Genomic DNA, 26669 nt, shown 5'->3' on the forward strand with positions numbered 1-26669 from the left:
CACTCAGGCTGTGGCAACTCATTACACTTTATTATAGTGGAAGCTAAAGTTCAGGGAAAACTACTATGTCTAGGAAGAAAGTAAATAAATCAATGCTACCTGGAAAGAATGAGCCAAAAGTTCATAATAGGCAGCTAATTCTAGTATTAATTATAATTTCATGGAAATTATAAACTGATTGCAGGCTTTTAACATGAGCCACGAAGTCTAAAAACACATTAAAAAGGAGACTAAACATTCAAAAGCATACAGTGCAAACTCAAACCCAGCTTTGAGAAGACCACCACAAAGGAAAATAAAGAGAATGTATATGGTTACAGCTATGACTTTGGTCCTCAGCTACTTCCTATTATCAATCAAAAATTACATTTCTTAACAAAAAGTCTTACAAAAAGACATTTTTTAAAAGGTCAATAATTTTAATAGGCTGAGCCTAGCTGATTAAATTCATTTGGTTAAGCCCCGTAACACACTTTTCGTCTCAACTTTCCACCCCATATCCATCTACATCACTGGCTTATGTCATGAAAAATTATTTTGATTATACAGTTTTATTCAGATCCTTTGGAGTATGATGCACTATTCCAACAAGAAATGAAGCACTTCACATGTGTTATGATGCCTAAATACCACAGTGATGGGACTCTTAGAAATGTCAAGTGTGTGTGTGTATGTGTATGCCTCTTTGTGTATCTTTAAGAGTGAGTACTGTATATTGGTATAGGATATGGACAAGAATAATCTCCTTAACTGGATATCTCTATTGCCGTAAAAGGGATTTTGGCAATACCAAAACATATCCCTTCGTTATCTGCAAAATAAAGTTAGTAGGAAAATGTTTGTCATTCAGTATTTTGGCCCCGTATCTTGCTGTATGCACAAATTTAAAATGAAAAAAGCTGGTGCAAAATACCACATGGTTCCCTGTTGATTGTTGTTTAAATTATTGTTGGGTTAATGTGGGTCATGTCTATTGTTCCCTCCTTCACCGACCTCCAGGAGTTAGTGTCTTTTCTTTCTGCATGAGAAAGAAAAAGAGGGGGAAAAGACCATTTTATCTGAAACATAGTGACATAAAAACCTTGCATGAGGCACCCAAGCTTATGCTGACTTTCAAGCTTTATCTCAAAGGTAGCATAAGGACTTGTGACTGAGGGGCGCTCTAGTCATAGAAATTCAGAAACTTGTTAAATGAATATTCAAAGTAGTAATTTTAATAGAAATTTAACATTAAAAATATCCTGTAATTCTGACTTGAAAATATGTGGAAAAGAAAAAAAATGTTGGATAAGAAACTCTCCATGGTCCTAGGCACATATACACATAAAGGTTTTTTATGATACAGTAGAATCTCAGAGTTACAAACCCAACTCCCCAAACCATAAAATGCCAGGAAATGCAAAGTTAAATTACAAAAGCTAAAATATTTGAAAGAATGAGAATTCACTGATACGGTGACCAAATTTATCAGAGCTTTGCACTCAGAGAAATGTAAGTGTCCCATCTGTCTTTGCTGATTGAGTATTGAAAATATGCACCAAAGAAAATTGTTTTTTTAACTTATTTCATATCCACATATTGCTGATATGTAGAATGAGCTGCATCATCATACACCTTTGCTGTGTTCATGTAAGTGCTATAATTTCATGGTCTGGAGACAGGAGGAAATATGCCATATTTGTATCAAATGACACATGGATTATTGGCTGGCACATTGAATAATAAGGCCCTATCCTGCAAGACGCTGAGTGCCCTCAGCATCTTGAAGGTTTGGTCCCTTAAAGAGGAGTGAGTTATGATTGGCTACAATGTTTGTCTAGTCAAGAATTTGTTGTTTTGTACTGTTTTGTCTTCTTGCTGACTCTCTCTGACCATAAAGATGAGTGGAGTTGGCCCTTCAGTGTGGGCTAGATCAGTGTTTCTCAACCTTTTTGATACCAGGGACCATCTTGCTGCCTTCCTAAACTGTGTCAGGGACCGGCACCGGTCCACAGGTCAGTCATTGAGAAACACTAGGCTAGATTATGCTAATAGCACTAAGCCGATAGTAAGGGGTGGTACAGAGATACAGCGCCTCACAGAGGAGCAATGGGTGAGATCTGCCTAAAAGAACCATGATCTCTCTCGGAGCTCCCTGTTTGGGGTGGGGGAAGGGAAGCACACTCTGCCACCTTCCCCCACTTAAGAAGGCAATGTATTCTTCCCATGCTTAGCAACTGGTGAGTATCAAGCTCTGGCTGTACCTGTTTCCAAATTCCTCTCTCATGAGTAGGTTCTATGGGGGAGCAGCGTCTGCACCTCTCCCTAGTGCAGGTTCTGCAATTCTGGCAGGCTGTGTAAGAGCGAGCCACAGTCTAGGACTTTACATTGAAGAGTGAGGCATTTTGTGATCATCAATAAGGTGAAATGCCTTATTATGGATGGCTGAAGTAGTCTGAGTTACTGATTTTTCTCAGCCCAAATATCTATGGCACTCTCCACCATGGTATCTGACAGCTTAACAACCTTTAATGTAGTCATCCTCACAACACACCTGTGAGGTACTATTATCCCATTACACCTATGGAAACTGACACAGTCTTTCACTCCTGTGGACTATTTAATATCTACAGGAGGGAGCCTCACATGCATTATATTTATAATGACCAGAGAGTTATAAAATGCAACCAACAATGAAAGAGAAGTGGATCAAAAAACTTGCCGTAAATAATTTGATATATTATTGATATAAATGTATAAAAACCTTAAAAGGTGTGGAATACTGTAATTCCAAGGATCTGAAAATGCTTTATAAATGTTACTCAGTTTAGCTTCAGAACAACCCTGTGAGGTAGATAGCATAAATGAAACCCATGTTAAAGATAAAGAAACTGTAAGTGTCATATCTACAATCACATAGCAAGCTGAGATGTTGTAAGTCCCAGACCCCCATTATAACCGCGATGACACTACACATATCCAAAAACCTTTAGGTTTGATAATTGACTAGACATCTCAGACTTTGTACTTCTGATGCTGAATGGAATTAGAAAATATTAAGAACAGGAGTACTTGTGGCAACTTAGAGACTAATTTGTTAGTCTCTAAGGTGCCACAAGTACTCCTGTTCTTTTTGCGGATACAGACTAACACGGCTGCTACTCTAAAACCAGAAAATATTAAAGGTCACAAAAATGAGGAAGGAAAAAAAGTTAGTCAAGTTTTCTGAAAAGTCAAAAGTTCCACTTGGAATTTTGATGGAAGATTTTGGTCTGTTATTTTATCCAATCTGGTTTGTCACTCTCTAATAAATACAGCTCAACAGTTGTTGTTTCCAGCTGCCTATTACCATTTGAAGTCTGGTTCTCCAACCCTTCAAAGATCAGGGGTTGTGGTAATGCCTCTTTCCTGTCCATTAGGCATCAGTTCTCCTGTAGTAGAAAAGAGGGTTGGTGATGAATGGAGATCCAGACACAGTAGTGTAGATGAGGGTAAATTTGGGTAAACTCATGCAGTAGTCTGGGCAAGACTGTGGTCTTGGAGTTGCTCCAGGCCTTTGTCATATTTGATTAAATGGGATTGGCAGGGCAAGGACATGTAAGGATACTTTGCATTTGAGCATTGAAAGGGAATAAAGCTGGTGACAGTGTAGGTGGCTGTGGCCTTCCCCATTTCACTGCTGCCAGGATAGTGCCTTTAGGAGGAGTCCTGTTTCAAGGTTTATGATTCAAAGTTGTGATTATTTACGCAAGTAATTCTGATTCTATTCTCATTGGTCCCTACCATTTGCAAAGAATGTATTACGGTATCAGGAGTTTATTCCCATTCCATGCCACACAGGATTGAGAGTGTGGACAGATCTGGAGTGGAGTACCACTACTATTTTTTCCCCATTTTGACCCCAAGTCAGTTCTGTAAACTGACACCTGAAACTAGATACGTTTTGCGTGGTTTGGTATAATGTTGTAAAGAGTGAATACAGTTCTAATTTTTATTAAGTATTTACTATGAAAAAAAAAATCCCATAACTTCTACTTTACCATGAAACCACAAAACTGTCTTGGAACCAAATACTTAGGATAAGCTGTGCAATGGTGTATAACAGTCTCAGGAACTGAGCCCTTCAAGGCTGACACACTGTTTCACAGACTTCTGCTTTCACAAATTAATACTGGACAAGGCTGCTTCTCATCAAAGAATGTCCTTTTGCATGTCTCCTTTGGAGAAAATTAAACAGAAAACACAGCAGACATAACATGCATCATATTTATTGTTGGAATCTTCCTTAATTCCTTCTGTCAGCCTCATAACTTGGAATCTGTGTGTTTCCACAGGGTTTTTTACTCAGATCTCTACATTAGCTGACGTGCAGGAGAACGTCATGGAATACCTCCATGTTCTTAGCCGACCAAAGGTTATTGATCAAGAGCATGATGTGGTATGGACTGAAGCATATATCGACAGCACTGTAAGTCTGCATGAGAAAGCATTTAAAACACATGCTCACAGAAGAAGATGAGGAGTTAGATTTAAACCTGCTATTGTGGTTAACAATACTACTTGTTCATCAAAGCTGTTCATTTATTTTAACTGTTTTTCAACCCTCATGAGAACTGGGCAAACTGAGAAAATCCTATCAGGTGAGCTCAACCTTCCCTCCCTAGCCCCCCCCCCTTTTTTTAAGGGAGTGGTGGGGGGGGGAGGTTTAAACTTTTCCAGGCTTTTGAGCCTCCAGCAAGTTTAAAGTAAAATCATCATAAAAATGTCCCAGAAAAATAATTGAAATGCTGTTTTATTTCACTTTTAGGTTAAGTCTTCCCCTTTTATCTGAATTGTGGTCTTGGATAAAATAATATAAAACAAATATGAACATCTATAGTTACCAAAGAGAAACAAAATAGCCCCACTTGGAAATGTTGTTTTGGATGTAATCAACTTATTTCCTATTTCCTGTTTTACCAAAAAATAGCACTTAAGAGCATGATTAATCTGCACTCCCCCTTTTCTTCACTGAAACATTAGGGTGAGAAGGGTAAAAAGTACATAGAGCCTCAAAGTTCCCTGCTTCAAGACATTTTCTGAAATGGGGAGAGATCTGGTAGAATCTGAAGTGTTTTGTTTTCATTCTCATACAGGCAAGTCTCATCTTACGCGGGGGTTCCGTTCCGCGGTTAGCGCGTAAAGGGAAAACCGCATATAGTGAAACACTCATTGAGTTCAATGGCGGGCAGAATTGCCCGCACTACAGATGCAGTTTTTATATTGTTGTTTTTCTTTTTTATCCCCGTTTTTGCCGACCGCGCAAAGCTGAATTCGCACATGTTAAATGCGCCTAAGATGCGACTTGCCTGTACATGTTTCTCTCTCTCTCCCGCTCTCTCTCTCTTGTCTTCTATGCTTTAAGTAGCCAACACATCTTATTTTCATCTCCGCTAACATTCTTCTTCTGTATTTCTGATGCTTTTGGGTGAAAACTCCTTGTAAGTTATGTCTTAGAGGTCAATTCTCTTCCTTATCCTCTGTCTCTTTAACCTGGATAAAGAGTGTGTTTTGTTGCAACCCAAACAAGCCAGCAGCTGCCACTCTCCGTCCACCCAGCTCTGAAGGCAGTGCCGAAGTAAGGGTGGCAATAATATGGCCTGCCCTACAATAGGCTTGCAACCTCCTTTTGGGTCAGGACCCCTGGTTTGACAAATGCTGTATACTTTTGTATACTTTTACTCTATAGTATTGTGTGGGGTAAAAGTACACAAAAGACCAGATTTCATGGAGAGACCAGATTTAATGACTCGCAACAGAATTTTCACGGCCACGAATTTGGTAGATTCCTATTTAGAACAGTTAAAACACAAATTGTTAACATCATATGTCAAAATTCACAGTAAATAGCCTTAAGTCAAATGCTAATATGTTCGCAAGCAGCATTTTTCTTTCTTTGCCTATGTGTAAATTTAGATTATTGATGGAAATATTTTGTCATCGGTTTGTGTGTGGATGGAGAAATAGACGTTCATTGACACTTGCAGATAAAAATCTAATCCTTCCAAGTCCACTTACATTGTTTATAATCCTAACTAAATACAGCATGAGGGAGTAAATGCAATACCTACTTGAGAACAGTAGAGTGAGTTTAGAGAAGCAGTTTGGAGGAGAAATCAGGAAAAATAAAAACTGCTGAGCTGTTACATTCTTGAATAAAGAAACTATCTTAATCCAAATGAATACTGATTTATTTCAATCAAAATAAAACACTTTAAAGCTCTGCTTTCTGTGCTCTCCTCCCACCCCAGACTCTGATTAATTTGATTAGTAGTTATTTATATTTTTGTAAGGCCTGAGGGCCCCATTATGCCTGGTGCTATAGGGTAAATCCCTTTTCTTTCCCAAATCATCAGTGAGACTATACAGAAAGAGGATAAATGGAAAGAACCATAAATGAAGCCCTGGGAAAATAGTGCAGAAGGAGCCTGGTAAAGGACATCCCCATTCTCAGAACTAGATCTGTGTGAAAGTCCCAGGGCCAGGTCCTCAACCTTGCTATTGGTGCATCAACTTTCATGGGAGATGTGGGTGCTCAGCACTTCTGAAAACAGAGCCACTTACAGGTGACTCTCTATGTGTATGTGCCTAATTTTAGGCAACCAGCTGTAATGTTATGCCTGAGGAGGGATTGATAACAAGTATGGAACAACATGAGGGTGGCGGTTCATTTTGTGTGATATTGTGAATGAGTGGTTTTCAAAGGAGGATATAGACTTCCTAAGGGGTTTGTAGAATCCCTATCATTGGAGGTTTTTAAGAACAGGATAGACAAACACTTTTCAAGGATGGTCTAGGTACACTTAATCTTGCCTCAATGTGGGGCGAGGGGATTGACCAGATGGCCCTTGAGATCCCTTCCAGATGTACATTTTGATGACTCTATGTCTAGCTACAACTTGTCAATGCAAGTGAACATGGGTTCAGAAGGGGGGTGTGGCTGGCATCCTGACACCCCAGTGGTTCCTGGTTGAAGGAATGGCTCATTGGGGCCATATATATTTAGATGTAAAGAACAGTCCTTAAATTGGGGATTAAACTAGGCACAAACTGGGAAGCACAAGAAACAGAGAGGCACAAAGATGGCCTCCCTCACTAACTGCGATACAAAAAAGCTAGCCCAGGAGTGGTGCCTCAGTTTTCACTTTATGAATATTTGCAAGTGAGAGTTTGTGGATTTAAAGAGGGTGAAATTTGGCCAGTTGAGGCCACTGTCAGTTTTCATAATGAAAATTTTCTCTCATATAAATATGCCAGAGTGCAATGTTTTGCTCGCAATTTCCCCTACTGTAAAAGCTATGGTTCAGATAATTGCTTCATACAGCTCAAATCAGAATAGAAGTCGCTTCGCCATAGTAAACTTATGACTAAGGCTATGTTTTAGTCACAGGTATTTTTAGTAAAAGTCATGGACAGGTCAAGGGCTCTAAACAAAAATTCACGGCCCGTGACCTGTCCATGACTTTTACTATATACCCCTGACTAAAGCATGGGGGGAGCAGCTCGGGGGGATGTCCTGGTGGTGCTGCGGGAGCTCGCTGGGGGACGGATGGCCTGGGGACACCGCAGGTGCTTGCAGCGGAGGTGCTGGGGGGGGAGGGGTTGGTGGGGCTGGAGAAGGTTCCCTACCTGGCTCCTGGGAAGCAGCGACCTCCAGCTCCTAGCTGGAAGTGCTGCCTCCCCCAGCCCCAAGCCCCAGTTCTGCAACTCCCATTGGCTGGGAACCACAGGCAATGGGAGCTGCAGGGACGGTGCCTGCAGGTGGAGGCAGCACATGCAGCTAGGAGCTGAGCCCCCCAGGTAAGCACCGCCCTGCACCCCAACCCCCATCCCTGAGCCCCCCCACATCCAAACTCCTGTTGCTGGGGGGGTGCGGCGGCGGCGAGCTGCTCAGGCGACCCCTGGGTCAGGCGCACTGGCAGCTGCAGAAGTCACGGAGGTCACAGAAAGTCACAGAATCCATGTCCTCCGTGACAAACACGAATCCTTACTGATGACCCACTGACACTGTTGTCAACCATGGTTGTTCCTCGAATCTCTCTGCTAAGGAAAGGGCTCCCTGTACCAAAGATTCCACCTGGATGTAGTATGAGGCATACAGAGAAAATGTTTGAAAATATGTACATAAATGTCTCACCTTCTTTCTGTTTGGACAGTGACTTGCGAGAGGTGGGCTAGTCAGGCAGAGATTCGTAACACAACAGCAGTAATGTAACACTATATATACACCATAGTATATTTCATCTGTGTAACTGAAGAGGGCTTTTCATTTTCATACACATTTACAATTTGCCTCACTGTTAATCACTTAACGGGCCTTTTCAGGCATGTGATAAGGGGCAAATGACTAGTAACTTGCAGAGTTGTTTTATTAGAGTTCTAGTACGGTTTATTGACAATTCTAGCCATCAGGTCGGTGTAGCAAAGGAACATTATTTTGAACAATACATATCAGACCTTGAAATGGAGGGTGGGAAAGTGGAGCAGCAATATTCACCCGAGCTTTGCTCACAAACTACAGATTAATGTTCATGAATTCTAGATGCCAAAATGAGATGCCACTCACAGGAGCTTATGCAGCTGTTCATGATATGATTCTCCCTCTTCTTTCATCAGTAGAAAAGTTAACAGTGTTGACATTTAGAATAACTACAGGGTTAAGACCACACTGAGATGAATGGGGCAGTTTAACTCTTGCAGGTTCAGGCAGACATTACTGCATTGATTGCAGTCAGTTCACGTTCTCGTGGCTTTTGTATCCATAAAGGCGAAGGCTTTTTTAAATGACATTGTAGAGTCTGAAGCACAAGCTGGCAGCCTTCAGAAAAAAAGTACTGATTTGAGTCACCACCAGCAGGCTTAATTTGACCCCTGTATGAGTCTCTAAATCCTTCTACAATGTTACCTTCTTTCACATCCTTTCTATCCCTTCCCAGTGGCACACAGAGCTATAATGCAGCAGTTCTCAAACTGTGGGTTGGGACCCCAAAGTGGGTCACACCCCCATTTTAATGGTTTGCCAGGGCTGGCTTAGACTTGCTAGGGCCCAGGGCCGAAGTCTGAGGGTTTCAGCCCTGCATGTTGGGACTCAGGCTACAGGCCCCCCCACCTGGGGTCGTGTAGTAATTTTTATTGTCAGAAGGGGGTCATGGTGCAATGAAGTTTGAGAACCCCTGCTAATGTATAGTTCAAAATAATCACTGGCATAAAATTCATTTATGATTATTTTCAAGTAAATGCTTTTTCATTGTGTTTGCACTGCTGGCGGGCTCTTATGATGCCGTTCGGGCAGCCTGGTTCAGCACCTCATTCCCCCCATGAGTGGCAGGATTAAGGGGAGGGAACTCAATTTAGCTGTAGCCTAGGATTGAATATAACTAAGAACAAAAGCTTGAGTTCTGAAACCGACATTTCTGAAGTGTGTACACTGAAAGTTACAATTATTTAACTAACATGTTTTAATTCATAATCAGTTGATTTGTGCTAGACGGTCACTGAAAATTCAAGTCTAGTCAAACCCTCAGAACTATTGTTTCTGGCTCTCTGCAGAATCCAGCAGGCATTATAATCAGTTCACATTTTAAAGATTATCTCTGCAACCAGCAGGCTAGAAACACAATTTTTTGTTAAAAAAAAAAGAAGAAGCTGAGTTTCTGGAGTACAATTCTAAGGCAAAGGATTAATTCGGTGGCAATTCCAAAGCCCCAGAATTGCAAAATATATAAGGTACTGTGTATTACACACATGAATACAGCATAAGTTACATTAGGTCTAAAGCTTTTATTATCTCTTTTCTTTCCAAGAATTTAAGTTGAGGTTTTATAAACTACATGCCATTCAATTTACTTTGCACGCATTGCATGTAGGAGCTTTTATGAAGGAATAAAAATTAAGTCTTACCCTATTTCAACTAGACTCTATTCCCAGAGATATCATCAAATACCTTTTCTGGCATGAGTTAATTGTGCTATTATCATAAGTGGATGTAATTAGCATTTTTATCATGATAAAAGGTGCCCAGGGCCTGTAGTTTGAAAGTAGATTATGTATTTCAGTACTGCATCCCACTAAAATGTTTCATAGCGAGTGTGGAAAGATCTTGTGTCATCACAGCAAGTAAATATTAGAAATAACTATATTAGTGAATGGCAATAAATACCATTTATAAACATCTCTGAAAAGAGAATTTACACACAACCCATAAATGATGAAATTTGATTTCATGACCATTTTTTTTTGGTCCCACACTTTTTGCATTGGCCCCTGCTGTCATTGTGTTGTACTTACTGTTCCAGCTATATCTTCCTTACACTGCCGTATCTTTTTCTTGCCCCTAGTGATCCTGTGATTAAGACTAATGGTCAATGAACCTGTGCATGGCTGATTTTATAGGATGGGATCAGACCAGCCCCTGCAAGTTTTCTTGGAGATTAATGTCCTGTATAATCCAATCTTCCAGATAACAATCCTGTAGGTACTCCCATACCCCACCTTTTCCTAGGCCCCTGAGACAACTCTTACTAACTTTGTTATCATAAGGGGAGGGTCTATATAACCTGTTCTCTATCTTCTGGACCCTCTGAGTCTTTAGGGTGCACCAGATAGCCACTTCCCCATCGTGAAGAATGGTCCTTGCTGCTCCAACACAAATTATCTTGGGAGTGGCAGATGCTTCCTGTTTTCATCCCCTAATTAGGGTGGAAGGGCAAGAGAAACACATCCTCCCCTGCTTCCAGGTCAGTGTCCCTTAGAATCAAGCAATTCATTGCCCTTCACAGGAGAGTGCTGTTATCCCAGATTATGGCTCAGACATTCCCATGAGAGTTGCACCTGCTCACTCTAAATTTTGTAGATTGAATTTGGTCCTGGATCTTAATTTTAATGAGAGCTTTTGGATTTATTCGGCAGGATTTGAATCCTTGGAGACTCTTCTCCCATCTCTGATAAATAGCCAGGGTTTACCCACTTGATCTCAGGATGGAGCAAATTCCTCATGCCTGGATCTCAGCCTTTCCATTAGGTGGATGGATGCTCAGGCACCTCCACAGCATCTTTGTCTCTTCCACGCCACAGCTCTGCAGAGTTTTCTCTGCAACTCAGGTGTCTGTGAGGAGATAGGATGGGGTTTGGAGAATGTCTATCGGCTACCCTCCAGCCTGGATTAATTTACCTGGAAAAGATAATACAGCCCTAGCCTGTATCAGCTTTTCATTTTATCTCTGCCAAATACAGTAGTGCCGTTCCATTGAAGTAACACTCCCAGGAGCCACAGCCTATTTGGAGCTACAGGCCTTCTTCTCAGATGACCAAGGCCTCCTGCAGTTCATCTGGGCTCTCGCAGGTTTGGGAGGGGTCCTGTGACTTTTACAGTGGTAAGACAACACACACACAAAAACAAAGAGGTGTGTGTGTACCTGCCCTCCTCCCCCGATGAGATGATGTGGGGGCACCTCTCAGGGAATCATCATGGAGATTCTCATGCAAAAAGCCTGCCCCAGAGTTTTTGAGAACTGTCTGGCCCAAAATTTCCAATCACCATAATTAAACATTCCAGTTTTCCACTCAGCTGTTCTAATCCATTAGCTTTACTGCTGTATCAAGAGTAAACAAATTACAGCTAATGACATTAATTGTGTTAAATCCAATAAGATCCTGTGTATCAATTGACAAAATATAATGAATGCTCAAGATTGTAAATGTATAAACCTCTCAAATGAATAGAATTCATGCACACTCATTATCTTTTAGGTGCAGCTCAAAATATCATTAATAGAATGTGTTCCTTTTTGTAAGCTAATGCACAACTTGAATTACTTATGCTTGGCAGTTGGGTGCTAATCAGTGCAAGGAATGCTGTGCCACTTAAATGAGAGTTTAGAGCCCCAGATCATACAGAACAGATATAAGAGCAGCATGGCCCCATAAACAGACAAATTGAGAACCCTGAAAAGAAAACAGGGGCATGTCAGAGAAAATAAATCTGCTATGAACTAATGGGAATCTGACCATTTACAATAAGAATTAATTTGCTGGTGTGCACAAAATATACAATTTCTATGGCACGTAATGTTGGATAAATTATGGATAAATTGTGCTTGTCTATGTACACGCACATACATAACCTTTCAGTTCTTGAAGTAAACCCCTTTATGTTTGATAAATTACATGTTTGCTTTTGCTCCAGTGCTGGAACTTACGCCATTAGGGGAATTTTCAGTGATTGCATTAGCCACAGAGTATTACTGCGCAGATCTAATTGCTGGTTGTCAGAGCTGTTAGAAAAAAGTTGTAAGGAGATGGCAATATTTATTTTAATGAGTTAACACTTTTCATGTGCATCACTGTATGTACAGTATGTGCACAGTAAAATGCCACAGATCAAAAAGATGGTCCAAACATCAAACCAAAACAAAACTCTGCACTTAAAGAGGAGCGTGAAATTTCCTGCTGGGGATGTGGAACATGGAATGCCATCTGTATTATATGGCACTGAGAAAACTGATTATGGTTGGACCTCTATTTCATAGCAGATGGGTTCATTAAATTTAATAGCCTCCAGAGCCTTAGAAACAGTGTTAAAAACATGTGGAACATGCTGCGACACTTCACTTCTCGCCCCACAGTCATTATAACTCTGGCACAGACTATAAATATCACTGTACTTTATTTCCATTGAAACAGATTACTATTATAATTATTTTTCCTAGTGTACAGTTACTTAAAAAGTGGAGAATGCAAATCCTGTTTGACAGCATGATAGGCAGTGGTCTCAGCATATTAGCAGCCTAATATGTCACTTTTTTGGTAGGCATCGTGGCAAAAAAGAGTTTTAAGGAGGGATGTGGAGAAGGATAATGAGGTAGTTTTGCAGACTTTTCTGGGGAGTTCCTCCCAGGTGTGAGGGGCATCATGGGAGAAAAAGCACAAAGGTGCTTATTCAGATCTTTCAAATGCTGGCATTCACTTATACTGTGTTCCCACAGTAACATTGCTTGCCCAGGACTTGGGAATGATGGAGCCCATCCTTGTGGGATTAGCATGCTATTGTGAAAGTATTTTGGCTGTCCCAGCATTGCTTAGCTGCATTATCATTTCCCACTGGCACTACTGAAATTTTAAAGTGGATCCATTCACAAAACATACTGAGATTAAATTTAGTATCTAGGAAATTCAGTCAGGTTCAAATGTTAGATGAACAGATTCTCTATTACTAGCGCTGTAGATCTAAAGAAAATGATCTTTAAAACCACTATATTAGGACTTTATCATGAGTTTCCAGGGTTTTCTCTTATTTTACACAGTTTTCTGGCCTGTGATATCATTATTTTATATAGGGAATTATTGTTACTCCCTATATGAGGCTATGATAGGTTGTATCTTAAAAATAATTCAACGAAGCACAAATGTCTGAAACTGTTCACCTGCTGGATTTTCTCCTATCAATTACTCTATGTAAATTGCAGAGAGTAGTTCTCATGTTGATTTTGATTTACTAGTATATCCATGCCAAAAGGGTGCCAGTCTTGCTCCCAGACACCTGCATGCTAGAGATACAGCAATTTGGGACCTTTTCCAGCTGCAGCCTGCCAATGATGTGTAGTGCTTTTAGGTGAGGGGACATTCCATTTTGAGTTTCACACAGAACTGCTGTTGTCATTTTACAGAATTGAAAATCAAAAGTTGAAAGATCACTAAGCAGAGGGAGAACTTGTTTCTAGATTCCCCCCCCCCCCCCCCCGATTATGTTGGATCAAATACTCTGGAAAAACTTGTCCCTACCCAAAGAAAACTACTATTTAAATGCCTTTTCAACTAATATCTGTTTGAAACTAATAAGATCACAGACAGATGTTCTGAATGAAGCTGAGTTGATTATAAGGAAATTGCAGTTACTCTGTCAGATATATAACATTTTTCATATTTCATTTTTTCATAAAGGATTATTTATGGTAAATAATAATGCAGGAAGGCAATGGATTTAAGGTAATATACAAATTCCATCTTTTGATCGTATATGTCTCATTTTATGACATTTCAAAAGAAAGGACAGTGAAGATAAAATATACTTGATCTGGACAACTTGAATAAAAGACTGAAATAAAAATTAAAGACTCATTAAATTATCAGGGCCATTTGAGTTTTGCTGCAGTGGCAGAATGAAATACAGAAAACACACAGAGAGAAAACATAGAAGGAAAGACAATTCTTTTGCGTAGGTGTTGAGGTTGGATGAGTTAGTTATTAATAGTTCTTTTCTCTCCAGTTTGTCAGGAGATTTTGTATAGTACAAACATACATAGGCAATACTATATACATATGAAAATTAGGGTTGGTCAAATAACTCACTATGAATAATATTTGTTGTGAAGTTTAGCAGTTTATCAAGAAATAATTATTCACAAATATATTTTTCATTCTGCAAGCTCTTAACTACGTATTGGTGTATACATATAAAGTGTGTGTAAGTGCAGTTAGTTAGTCTGTACATGGAGAGGGGTTTTGGTTTGGTTTTGGGTGTGTGTGGAAAGCTTCCAGCTGATGATGTTGCTGCTGCGAGTTGACCTACCTTCTCACCATTGTGTGGTGTCAAGTCAGCTCTTCCAAAGGAAATATTTCCTTTAATTGTCTGGCCAGAAGTGTTCCATCAAGTTGAGCAAATTCAGTGAGGCAAGTGCCCTACTAGTCTCTGGGTAAGTGTGGGGTGCTTAGAAAATTTCTGAAATATTTGAAAATATGCTTGTATTTCTGTTACTATCGATTGAAATATTTTTTTTCTGTGTGTGTGTGTGTGTATGGCAAAGTTGATGTTTACTCACATTTACTGATAAAAAATTAATCCTTCCAAGCCTATTTATAAGAACCCTAAGTATAGGCTTAAGTCCCTAATTCTAGCCAACCAACTTTGAAATTAACTGTTATCAACTCCTAGTCAAGCAATCCCAAAGGCAATTTATCGAGCTGTTTTATGGAGGGAGTCCATTTAATTGATGATGTGAATGAATTGTCTGTTTTAAATTTGAGATGTGATTATAGGTTGTTTAATAATAAATTTTAAAATAAATAGCCTTCATGTAGTGGCACAAAAATTTTACAGGGATAAACACATTAAAAACACTATAATAATAATAATAGCAAGGCAACACGCCTAATCCTTAGCCCTGTAAACTGTCCTTTGTCTTGCTGCTCTGTTGCAGTCACAATTTTTACTAAAATCTTCAGTTTTCTAGAGTGCTAGATTTATTCAAACAAGAATTAACAATATAGAACTACCTAGATCTAATATCTCCCTGCATTTCCCCATGAAAATACCGTATGATTGCATTTGTTGGGTCTTACTCCTGATTTACACCAGTACAGAATATCTCCATTTAAGTCATTGGAGTTGCACTGATGTAGAACCAGAGTGAAATTAGAATCCGGTCCCTCACATTTTAAATCTTAGTTTTCAGCTTTGATTTCTACTGCTGTTGATTGACACCACAATTTTAATGTTCTGTTTTCTGGGTTAAGGCCTTCACCTGAACTCAAGAGAGTAAGTATTACAGTTAGCAGTAACTTGTTTTAATGTGACCCCTCTTTCTATGTTATAGTCCAGTTGAAGTCCCTGGCTTCAAGTGAAAACAGATGTACACTGACATTTAAAAAAATTGTGAAATCGTTGAGCCTTGTTTAACCTATTTGTCATTAGTTAATGTAACTGATACATATGATGACTGTACTTCTCCATTATGGTCTGGGTACTTCTAAGGATAGCCATTAATATGAGCTACTAGTTGCAACTCTGTGATGGCTCAGCACTTCACAGTCTTTTTCTTGTGAGATGTCAAGGTGAAAGAGGGAAGTTTCTAAGATAAAAAATTTTAAACATCTGGGTAACACCATAAGGGGAGCAGCAGCAGATGAAGAAACTGTTCAGGCCTCAGGCCAAGATGGTTTCTATCATGTATTAGAGAACTGGAGAGCAGAAGCATTTCACTAAACTGTAATAAACCTAGCATTTGAAATTAATTTAGGTCATGCATTCTAAAAAACATTAAAATTAACTTTCTTTCAGTATAGCTAAAGGTCGTAAATGCTGTCAATCAGATCAGAAGGTTTCTTACTGTTAGTCAGCTTTGATTGAGTAGCCTCAAGTTGTGCAAAGTACAAACAAAGTGCTGCTTCGAAAATAAAAAGTGTAATGCGAAATATAGCTCTTTCTGCAAAGTGAATGGCTTTTTATACAGCCTGCTGGATTTAGCTTGCAATGTGAAGCATCCATAAAATGCTTCATGGCCTTTTTGATAAACGTATACCTATAAAATTTGGGTGTAAAACTAGACTGGTGAGATGCATTAGCTACATACTTATTATGGGTGATAGGCACTCTCTATTCCTCACAACAAAACCTAATGAACAATAAGAAGCATTGATGGCACCATGTTATCAGCTGATGTTGCTGCCAGTAAGCTGTGCCACAACCTCACTTTTCCCAAATTAGTTAAAATTATTAATTTTAAAAAATTTGGGAGGGGGAGGAGGGGGAGAAAGGGGGGAAAAGAGAGAAAACCTAATGTTAAATCAGAGGTTTGTTGAACCCAGAGAGATTTCAGGACAGTATAAGCTGGAGCCTCTTTAAGATTCATATTTTGAATTCTTGTATTTTACAATACATTTTAAAAAAAATAATGCTTCTAACATGTATTGACTTAATCCTACCTTCTGCAGCTGTGTATCACTGTTAGCTGTTAAAATCAGGTGCTGTGCTTATGCACGCAAGCCTGAAGCACACCAGTGCAGCTGCTGATTCCCCATCTCACCTAATGGCCACCGCTGTATTAGAGAGCTCAGTCACATCACCAGGTTATTTCCAAAATATGCTTTTGATGTATTATTGATGAAATTCTCAAATGCCAGCACAAATTAACAAGATTTGTATGGAGAGGTTTTCCTAGGGGTGGATCTTTCCTGGCACCTTTACATCTGCATCCCAATGCACGGCTCTATGACTAGAGGAGCCATAGAATTTGTGTGCACATGGCTTGCTCCTTCCCTACCTACAGACATCCCCTCACCTCCACTCAGTTCTTTATAACAGAACCAAGGTGGTTCTTTTATGTGTTTGCCCTGTCGTGGCCACAATGGGATAGGAGGGACAAGATGTCTGCCTTTCTTAGATGAGATCAAAGAAGAACTTGAGTCTCAGTAAAGTCCAATTTATATATTACTGTGGTTTAAAAGGTAAATTCTTATCAGTTGTACAGCTGTCCCCGTGCTTTTTGTTTTGTTAAGATAGGGTAGGTGCCTACATTGGAGGAAATGTCAGGTCAAAATAGCAAGGAAAGCTACCTAGAACTATTTATAGTCTTCTTTTAATTAATAGTTGTGCCCAAACTGCCTTTACAGTCTGCTCTTAGTGCTGTTCTTGGTAGTTCATTACAATATATGTTAATTAGTTTTTGTATAATAAAATTCTGCCAATAGTGATTTTGTTACCTTTTTTCTCTGAAGCTCGATCCCTATTATTTTAATATTTATTATCAGCTCAAATAGCCTTATGAGCATATAATAGCTACTTCATTCTCGCTGTGATATACTGTGCCATTCAGAGCAGTTCTGAGCTAGTGGCTTGCTGGTCTAACCTTCAAGGTACTTTAAAGTGGCAAAATATAATATCCAGAAAGAGTCTCTCACTCGGTAATGACAAACAGAAGGGAAAAAAAATAACAAAACACGATGCAGTGTCACAAAACAGGTGGAAAATCTCCAACAAAGTCTGCAGTTTGGTGCCTAGAGTACATATGAGGAATGGCTTGATTTTAATAATATAAATATTACCAATCCATTCTCTCTATAATAAAGAAACAGAATGTTCACATGAAGTCAATACATGCTTTGGCCTTTTTTTCTCTCTTTTTTGGATATTAAACATCCCATGGCACTTTTTGTAAGAATATGACTTTTCCCTGATCTCCTTGGCCAAAATTTCCCCTCCACTGTGCTGCTCTGTGCCTCAGTTTCCCCATCTGTAAAATGGGAATAATGATACTGACCATCTTAGTTAAGTACTTTGAGATTTGTTATTGAATAGTGCTGTTTAAGAGCTAGGTATTGTTATTATTCAGGGTAGATTGTAAAGTAGGGGACGTTTTTAACCCACTATGCTTACAGTTTTTTTGTAGCCATGGTGCATCACTGTGACACCTACTATAGGCAATGTCCTATCTCTTTTGTGCATAAAACTGTCCTTGATAACAATGTACTTTATGTGTTTGGATTAATAAACGAACAAGAAGCACCTATCAAGTACTCTATGCATCTCTTACAAATAATTAAAAAACACAATAAATCCATGTAATCTATTTGAAAAGAAAAAGAAGTGGCAACCCCACTTAACCAAATAACATACAGCACAAATATATAAAGAAATTTGTGACAAAAGAAGCCACTTGATGATTTCCTGACCCGTAGGTTAAAAGAAAAAAAACCCCTCAATTAAACCAAATTATTTATTTTTTCTTTATTTCTCGATATCTTTGATGTCCAGCACTGTAGCATCTGGGAATCTCACAAAAATTAAAAACAATAAATTCTAAATACTTCCCTCAGCGGTAGCAGGGATTAAAAATTATACTCATCGGGGCTCTATGGCTATATTCCGCTCTGTCCCATGATAGAAAAACAATGTTTGACTTAGGGGCCAGTAGTATTTATATGATCCATTATCTCACTAAGACCAAAACTGAGTATCTTATATTAATGGAAAACTGGAAGTCATTCCTAGCTATGGGCATGTCACAGGATTTCAGACTTTACAATCATATCATTCTCATGTGTCTCTGTTTTTTTGCTCCTGCCCCCAACTTATGCAGACAATATCTTATTAACTTCTAGAAATATAAATCAATATATCCCAAAGGCTGAAATCAAAAATTTCAAATAATGTATTATAATTAATCTCTATCCCAAGCAGGTTGTGGAATATTAGCTACTTAAATTCCGGTCAGCTTTGAAGGGGTGGTTACCAGGATGATTTGCTGGGCTCGGAACACTTTGGTGGACCAGTATGATGCTTTTACGCCCAGCACTAGTTCTGAAACAGTGATCAAAGAGGGAGACATTTCAATCCCGAGCAGGTAAATTAGAAAAACCTACCATGAAACTACCAACTGCCAGAATAATTTCCTAATTGGAACACCAATAATCAGGCAAATGCCTAAGTGGTGAAGTAGGAATACTAAACCTGAACTAAGAAAAGGCAAACATCACTGATGGTGATTTTCTGCTGGGAGTGCCCTGTCCTCCATCCCCATAAATGTAACCCTAGACCTCCGCTTTAGTGACATGGTAGCAGGAGATGCAATCTCTAAAGTAGGTAGGTAGTTCCTAGACCCTTTGTTACTTTGTTATCCAGACAATTTGCAACACCTTGAACTGTGACCTGAAGGGAAATGGAAGTCCTATAGTTCAGATACAAAGCATGCTCCCAAAAGTCTATCCAACCAATAAGCATACTGGTATATCATTCTATACAAGCTAAGTCTTTGAATGATCTCCATGGATAGCCCCAATAAAGCAAACTTTGAAGAAAGCCTTATTTATTACCTCATAAAACAGCATGAAGCTGTAACCATTCTCTGACTGTAACACAATAATGTACTGTAATATACTTTATTCATGTTAGTCCTTTTTTAATGTAGTTTACAATTGAAATGCAATTACACTAATTGTCTCCATAACATGAAAGCTGCCAGCATCAAAACTTAGAACCTCTTTTTCAACATCCCATCTTGGTAACGCCACAGTGCTGTTGACTCTCCTTTTAAGTATTTTTGAACAGTATTGCTATAATGTATATAGTTTCCTCTTTTCAAATTCACTTGTGGTGCTGAGTTCCAGTGCAAAACCCTCTGAAACACACACGCCATAGAGAACATAAGGGGTCCACTGGTTGGACCATCATACAGAAGTGTCTGTTCACCCTCTATACTGCTGAGAGAGACTTCTTGTTGGTTCCACCAAGACTGGCAGGAAAAGCCACAATGGAGACCGAGTGGAATAAGCCATAGTGTGGCTACAGATCCACGTTTACACAGATCCAATATCCTCAGTAGTTTACCCAACAAATGTACCAACAAGTGTAGAGGAGCTAAAATGGGTATTCAAGCCAAGACGTTAGGGTATCAGCATGGGGAATCTACAAAGCCAATCAACGCATTGGCCTTAAGGTATGGGGGACTGGATTTCACCCTCACACTCCACCCAAACAGAACCAAAATACCTTCAGTATGCATGTGGAGTAAATTTCACCATCGAAATATTGACTATTATTAGTTTGTTACAGCTGTTTTTTTTAAAAAGTTTGTTCTAGTTCTAGCTGCTCCTTTTAAGGGAGGCTAGGAAGGATTTTTTCCCTCACTACCAGACCAGCATAGGTGGAGTGGGTTTTTTCACCATCCTCACAGGAGGTGGGAAAAGGGGTTAGGCTATATGTCACAACTCATTATGTAAGTGTGGGGTGGATGTCCAATGCAGGTACTCCATAGGAAAGGCATCCAGTGACTGGATAAATGGCTTGGTAAAGGACTTAAAAAGAAGGTGTTGGTTAAAGGAATGGAATGGGGGGGCTCTTATGGATAGTACAGCAGGGAGCTAACGCCCCTTTCTTATAGCCCACCTTAACCCCCCTGTGATGGAGGGGTGAATGGTAAGGATCCAGCAATGGGTTGGCTTGGGGACATGATGGAAAATGAAGGGGGACCGGTGGCAGCCCCCAGGTACTTATTGAATGAACATGGAGTTGCCCGTACTGTACATTTTTATCTGCCAGCTAGTCCCAGACCTCTAATAATAAAGTTGTGGCCTGATTAAACCATATCCAGTGACTCCTGTTCTTCTTTTGGTATAGCTGGACAATGTTTCTCCTCCAGGAATATCTTTACATGACACCACAATGTAATTATACCACATGAACAGATGAGGGTTTTTTTAAATCTTATTTAGTAGAAACATATCAGCTATGAATTTTCTACTAATTAAATTACTTTTTTCTACATACAGATAACGATAAAATATATAAAAATAAAAATTCTGTACATGAATGTAGCGTCTGTTTGTAAGACAGGGAAGAGCCTGTAATAGAACAGGGAGTATAGGTGAGTAGTGATAGTGATAATTATAGAGTCTTGAGAAAAGAAGACTGGGATGGGGTGGGGGCAGGAAACCTGATAAGTCTTCAAAAGTGTTAAGGGCTCTTATAAAGAGGATGTTGATGAATTGTTCTCATCTACTGAAGGTAGGACAAGAAGTAATTGGACTAATCTGCAACAGCTAGATTTAGGTTAGATATTTGGAAAAACTCTCTAACTAGAAGGGTAGTTAAGCATTGGAATAGGCTTCCAAGGGAAGTTTTGGAATCCCCATCATTAGAGGTTTTTAAGAACAGGTTGGGGGGTCTCACAAGGAATTTTTTGGTGGCCTCAGAATGCGGCGACCAACTCTGGCTGGTGGTTGCTCTGACAATTTTTCCTAAAATAATTAGGAAAAACAAATAAATATGCACATATACATGTCCAAATGATTGTAATTCTTTTATGTAGGATTTTTTGCAGACTCAATAATAAAAATAATGTACAGTTCTCTCTATTCTTTACTGGCCCTAAACAGAATAGAAATGAATAAGGTGCTTTGCATGTTCTTGTCTTTTGTTGTTGTTGTTTCTTTTGCTTTTTTTTTGGTTATTTTTTTTTTTTTAGACTTGATAGCTAGTAAGTCTGTTTCTGTGAAAAGTGATTTTTGTATGTTTGTTAACACTGCTTTGCCTCCCCTTCCAATCACTTCCCAGGAGGTTGTGGCTGCATGAAAAGCCCCTGGTGGTCACATGTGGCCACGGTGGCTGCATTTGAGAAACACCTATCCCTGACAGGTGTTTGTCTAGGTATACTTGGTCTTTCCTCATCTCAGGAGGCTGGACTTAAATGACCTTGTGAGGTCCCTTCCAGGCCTACATTTTTATGATTCTATATAAAGTAATGGACTATCGCATTAATAACGAATAGCTACTGTGGCAGTTTTCATTTAACTGGTGAAAATCCAAAGTTACTCAAATGAACTCAGTCTTGTTTTACACTGATGCAAAGGAGTACAGAATTTTGCTCATACTGTGTGGAATTATTCTCATCAAACGAATCCGCTCATTTCTTTCCATATTTAGCCTTGTGGCTTATTTGTAAAATTAACATAAGTCTTGTTAAAAAGGAAAATTAATTATTGATAACTATAGCTTTTAACCAAACTGCATTTAAAGTAATCACTCTGGGTAATTTAAATAAAATCTTTTATGTAAACAGTTTGCACTCATTAGAAGGAGAAAACTGTTAGTTTATGTAATTAAAATGATGTTACTGCTATTTTAGTTCCAGTTCAAGACAGAGGACAGTGATCAGATACAGACAGATGTGACTTAATTAACCAGTATAAAAATGATCATTATTTTGCTTTTTTTAGGAATGATTGTTATTTAAAAATAAAACCCTGAATATGCCTTTATGTCCCTAATTAGTATATGTAAAATTCAGACTTTATTTAATGCATTTACATTATAAAACATATAGGTACTCCAGAGTAGTGCAAGATTTTCAAATGGGTAAGCCATGCTTATTACAGATAAATTTGTGGTAAAACGTTGTCTTCTTTTCTTTATTTCAAAATATTACTTTGGTACCTTTGTTGTTCCTTTTGTTTTTCTTTGTCTCTTTTTACTAGAGCTTCTCTTCTTTTAATTCCCACATAACTTGAGAAAATTATTTTTAAAGATAGAAACTTGAATGTTGGCTCTCATATTTATTTTATGACTCTGTTCACCATAGCAACCTTTATGTTTCCTTCTGACAGGAACATTTTGCATGCAGTTCTAAAAATCTGTTCTCAGCCTAATGCATTCTTGACTGAGATACTTTGGTTACTGCAAAATATGTAGTAGCCCAGTAAAACAATTATATGAACAAAAGAAGATTTAGTATTTATCCCTGCAAAAAGCATGTGCAAATTTCTTCTGAGGTGAGGCATATCATCACCCTCTTAATACTTGCATTGAAATCTTAACATCAGGTGACTGGATTTATTGCCTCCTCTATGCACATAACTCTCCATAATGTCAATAGGAGTTACATGGGTCTAGGGAGAGGAGAATAAACTTCTATGTTGTAAAAGTAAGTTGTCAAGAGAAGCTTGAAGCAGCTGAATAAGTGGAATCCTAAGTAGGAAGACTAAAGAGAGTCTTAAAAAAATCTGTGCTAAACCCTGACAGTGAGTTTGACATTTCTTTCTTTGTGTACCCAAACTCTCATGGACTTCGGTGGGAGCCATGGCATGCATATTCAAGCAATGTAGAAATATCCCCATAGTTTGTTCATAGGAAGAAGTAAACCCATATTTTGTACGAAACCCATTTTTCAAGCATTTGAATTTATTGAATTTTCTGCCCCCATAATCAGTTTACACAGCATTGTACATATCCTGTGGTAAATATTGATGCAGCTACTGTACACTGGAGTATCTCTGCAAAATCGAACCCCCACAATCTCAGGACAGATGGGTTTTAACTTTACTGGCAGAAAAAAGGGTAGTGGCTGCTTTAAGGCCCCCCCCCTTTGGGAGGGAGTGGCCAGTTGGGGATTGGAAGGCATCACTTGAACTGGTGGGAAGGCTGGTGGAACTTAGGTAAGCCATTGGCCCCTGTGCACCTGAGAGAGGGTATATAACCTTATTTCTCCAGCCTGAGCCCCCTCTCCCACCCGGATTAGCAGCTCCCATCTTCCGGCACCTGGGACTACCGTTTTTGGTCTACTGTGGACATTGAACTAGTTGTCTTTTTTAGGACTTGAAAGGAATTTTACCCTCACCACCAGATTGGCTAGGGTGGGCTAGGATTTTTCGCCTTCCCCATAGCAGCTCAGAGACCCTTTGGGATAGGTCAAGAAATAAGGTTCAAGATATCACAGTTTAGCAAGTGGCATGTGTTCTTTGCAGGTACTAATCCAATGGGGGCATCTGCTTCCCTGATAAAACTGGAATTGGAAGTTGATTATGGGGGAGGTATCCCCTACAGAAGCTGGGGAGGGTAGTGGGGCTCCTAACATCTGATAGTGTGGAGAAAACAATGGGAAGTGGGGTCCCAGCAACAGGCTAGGGACCAGCTGTGAAGGGGTTCGGGGCTGATGGCTGCCCTTCCTCAGGTGGAAACTATTAAGGAAGGAATCATGACCTGCACTGTATGAATTATTGCCAGATTGTTCCCAGATGAGTTAATACAGTTGCAGCCTAATTAAACCACATCCCTTGCATTTTGCCTTTCCATGTGTCTGGGACAGTGTCCCTGCAGTTTCCAGCAGTAACACATTAGCTTAAACACTGACATTGTTCAGGATACTGTACCCCAGTGAATCCATAGTTCACCTCCTCTGAGAGATACTAGGGTCGGACTTCCATACCATCTTGTTTTCTTTTTCAGAAAGGCCTTTCATTTTTTAAATTCAGGTGATACAATAAGGAATATACTTTTTGGACTGTGTTACATAAATGAGTGCTACAATCAGAATGACATATGGTGAACTTTTGATAAGTCCATCATTGTGAGAGGTTAACAAGAGATTGTTTAGATTGTGTTGGTAATCGTTGTGAGTCAGCCCTAAAACAGATGTGAAAACTTGGAGGGATTTAGAATTTTCTTTGACCAAAAGGACAGAATATAGTGAAACCTGACAAAATAATCAGTATAACATGCTTAAAACAAGACCTTTGAAACATTAGCTGGCAGTTGCCTGTTGTATGGCTTATTCTCCACAGCCCCAATTCAGCAAAGCATCCCTATTCAGGACAGCACTTAACATTATTGACTTAAATAGGACTTAAGCACATGCTTAGTTTGTGTTTAAATACTTTCGGGAACCAGGACCCTCAAAGGGGATAGAACAGCTTAGCCAATGGGTATGATTTATGCTTTTCTGCTGGTGTCACTAAATCAATTACTTACCCTGCATGCCACCGTATTTCACATCACTGCTAGAAGTTCTGCTTCCCAAAGCAAAATTTCTGACACAGGTGTCCAGTGTCAAATGCTACTAGTCCACATTGTGACTTTTACAGCATAAGCTAGTCATAATGTAGTCAAACTGCATCTACAACCCCATGTTTATGAATTTTCCAGAGAGAATCGCATTCTTATATGCTAACCATTTGGTAACAAATGGGTTGGTAACAAATGGTTTGCCTAGGCTCCAATTCAGCAAATCATTTCAACACACGGAACACACAAGTCCCTCAAGTCAGTAAGACTTTAAGCACAGTTCTAAAGTTATGTATGTGCTTAAATGCTTGGCTGCATAGGGATGGACTTCTGAAGTGGGGGTCTTACAGTGCAGAAGCCAAGGTGTTAATTTTTGAATAATTTTACTTAAAGGTACAGTAGAACCTCAGAGTTATGAACACCTCAGGACTGGAGGTTGTTCGTAACTTTGAACAAAACATTATGGTTGTTCTTTAAAAAGTTTAAAACTGAACATTGACTTAATACAGCTTTGAAACTTTACCATGCAGAAGAAAAATGCTGCTTTCCCCCCTCCTTTTTTTTTAATAGTTAACACTTAACACGATACTGTACTGTATTTGCTGTTCTTCTCCCCTCCCCCCACCCCATTGCTGCCTGATTGTGTACTTCCGGTTCCAAATGAAGTATGTGGTTGACTGGTCAGTTTGTAACTCTGGTGTTTGTAACTCTGAGGTTCTACTGCAGTATGAAAGTGCTTGCAACACTGATAGTGTCACATTAACAGTGATTATAAAATAATGATATTTTCCTGTCTCTCTAGTGACAGAAATCAGATTTTTTTGGGGTCTCCAGATAATTGTGAACATAATTTGGATAAATTTAGTGTTCCTCCTTCAGTATGGTTCCTGCAAATGGAAGCCTGATTTTGGGTTCCAGAGGTCTGATATTCAAAAGGATCTGTGTTGTTTTAGCAGCTTTTCCTTTCGTATGTCTTGACTTCTTGGTTTATTGCAAAGGAAAGTAAATTGAATATTATTATTAATTATTTGTATTACTGTAGCACCTAGTAGCCAAATTCATGGACCAGAACCCCATTATGCTAGGTGCTGTACAACCACAGAACAAAATATAGGATGTAGAATGTAACTGTAAAGTCTAGAATGTATTCTAATAACTAGTGAGTTGATCAAATATGCCTTTTTATCTCTAGGATTTGGAACCAGTATTAAATCATTTGTAACATCATAGCATGAGGAAGTTGCGCAAATCCAAGCAATACATCTTTTCCAGAATCAAGTTATATGTTTGAATTTGCTATGGGTGCCCAGTTTATTCATTATATTACAGAGAAATTGAATGCAAGAGTGCCAGCTCTGGAAAATATATCAGAATTAAAATTGTCCTGACTGGGTAAACCACCATGGGAATTTGCTGTGGAAGATATCACTCACAGAAATCCCTTTGACAGAAGTTTCCATTTAAAAATAGAATGTTGTTCACAAGGAATCAAGTTAACATTGAAAATGGCTAAAGAACAATGTATGAACCCCTAGAATAATTGTTTCTTAAATGATGCCAATAAAATAAAAAGTTTTGAAACCTAAGTGCTTTCTAGGGAAAAGAA

At 39.1% G+C, this 26669-nt stretch overlaps 1 protein-coding gene across 1 annotated transcript in view; it reads left to right on the forward strand.

Annotated features, from left to right (window-relative positions):
• Positions 1–26669, forward strand: part of CACNA2D3 (calcium voltage-gated channel auxiliary subunit alpha2delta 3) — a 729039-nt gene that overhangs the window by 503660 nt on the left and 198710 nt on the right. Inside the window, exon 13 of the mRNA XM_065407986.1 lies at positions 4314–4447. Coding sequence (XP_065264058.1) covers positions 4314–4447 — 134 coding nt within the window. The remainder of the gene's footprint in view (positions 1–4313; positions 4448–26669) is intronic.

This window comes from Emys orbicularis, chromosome 7 (genome assembly GCF_028017835.1).
Source record: "Emys orbicularis isolate rEmyOrb1 chromosome 7, rEmyOrb1.hap1, whole genome shotgun sequence".
Taxonomy (NCBI): domain Eukaryota; kingdom Metazoa; phylum Chordata; order Testudines; family Emydidae; genus Emys; species Emys orbicularis.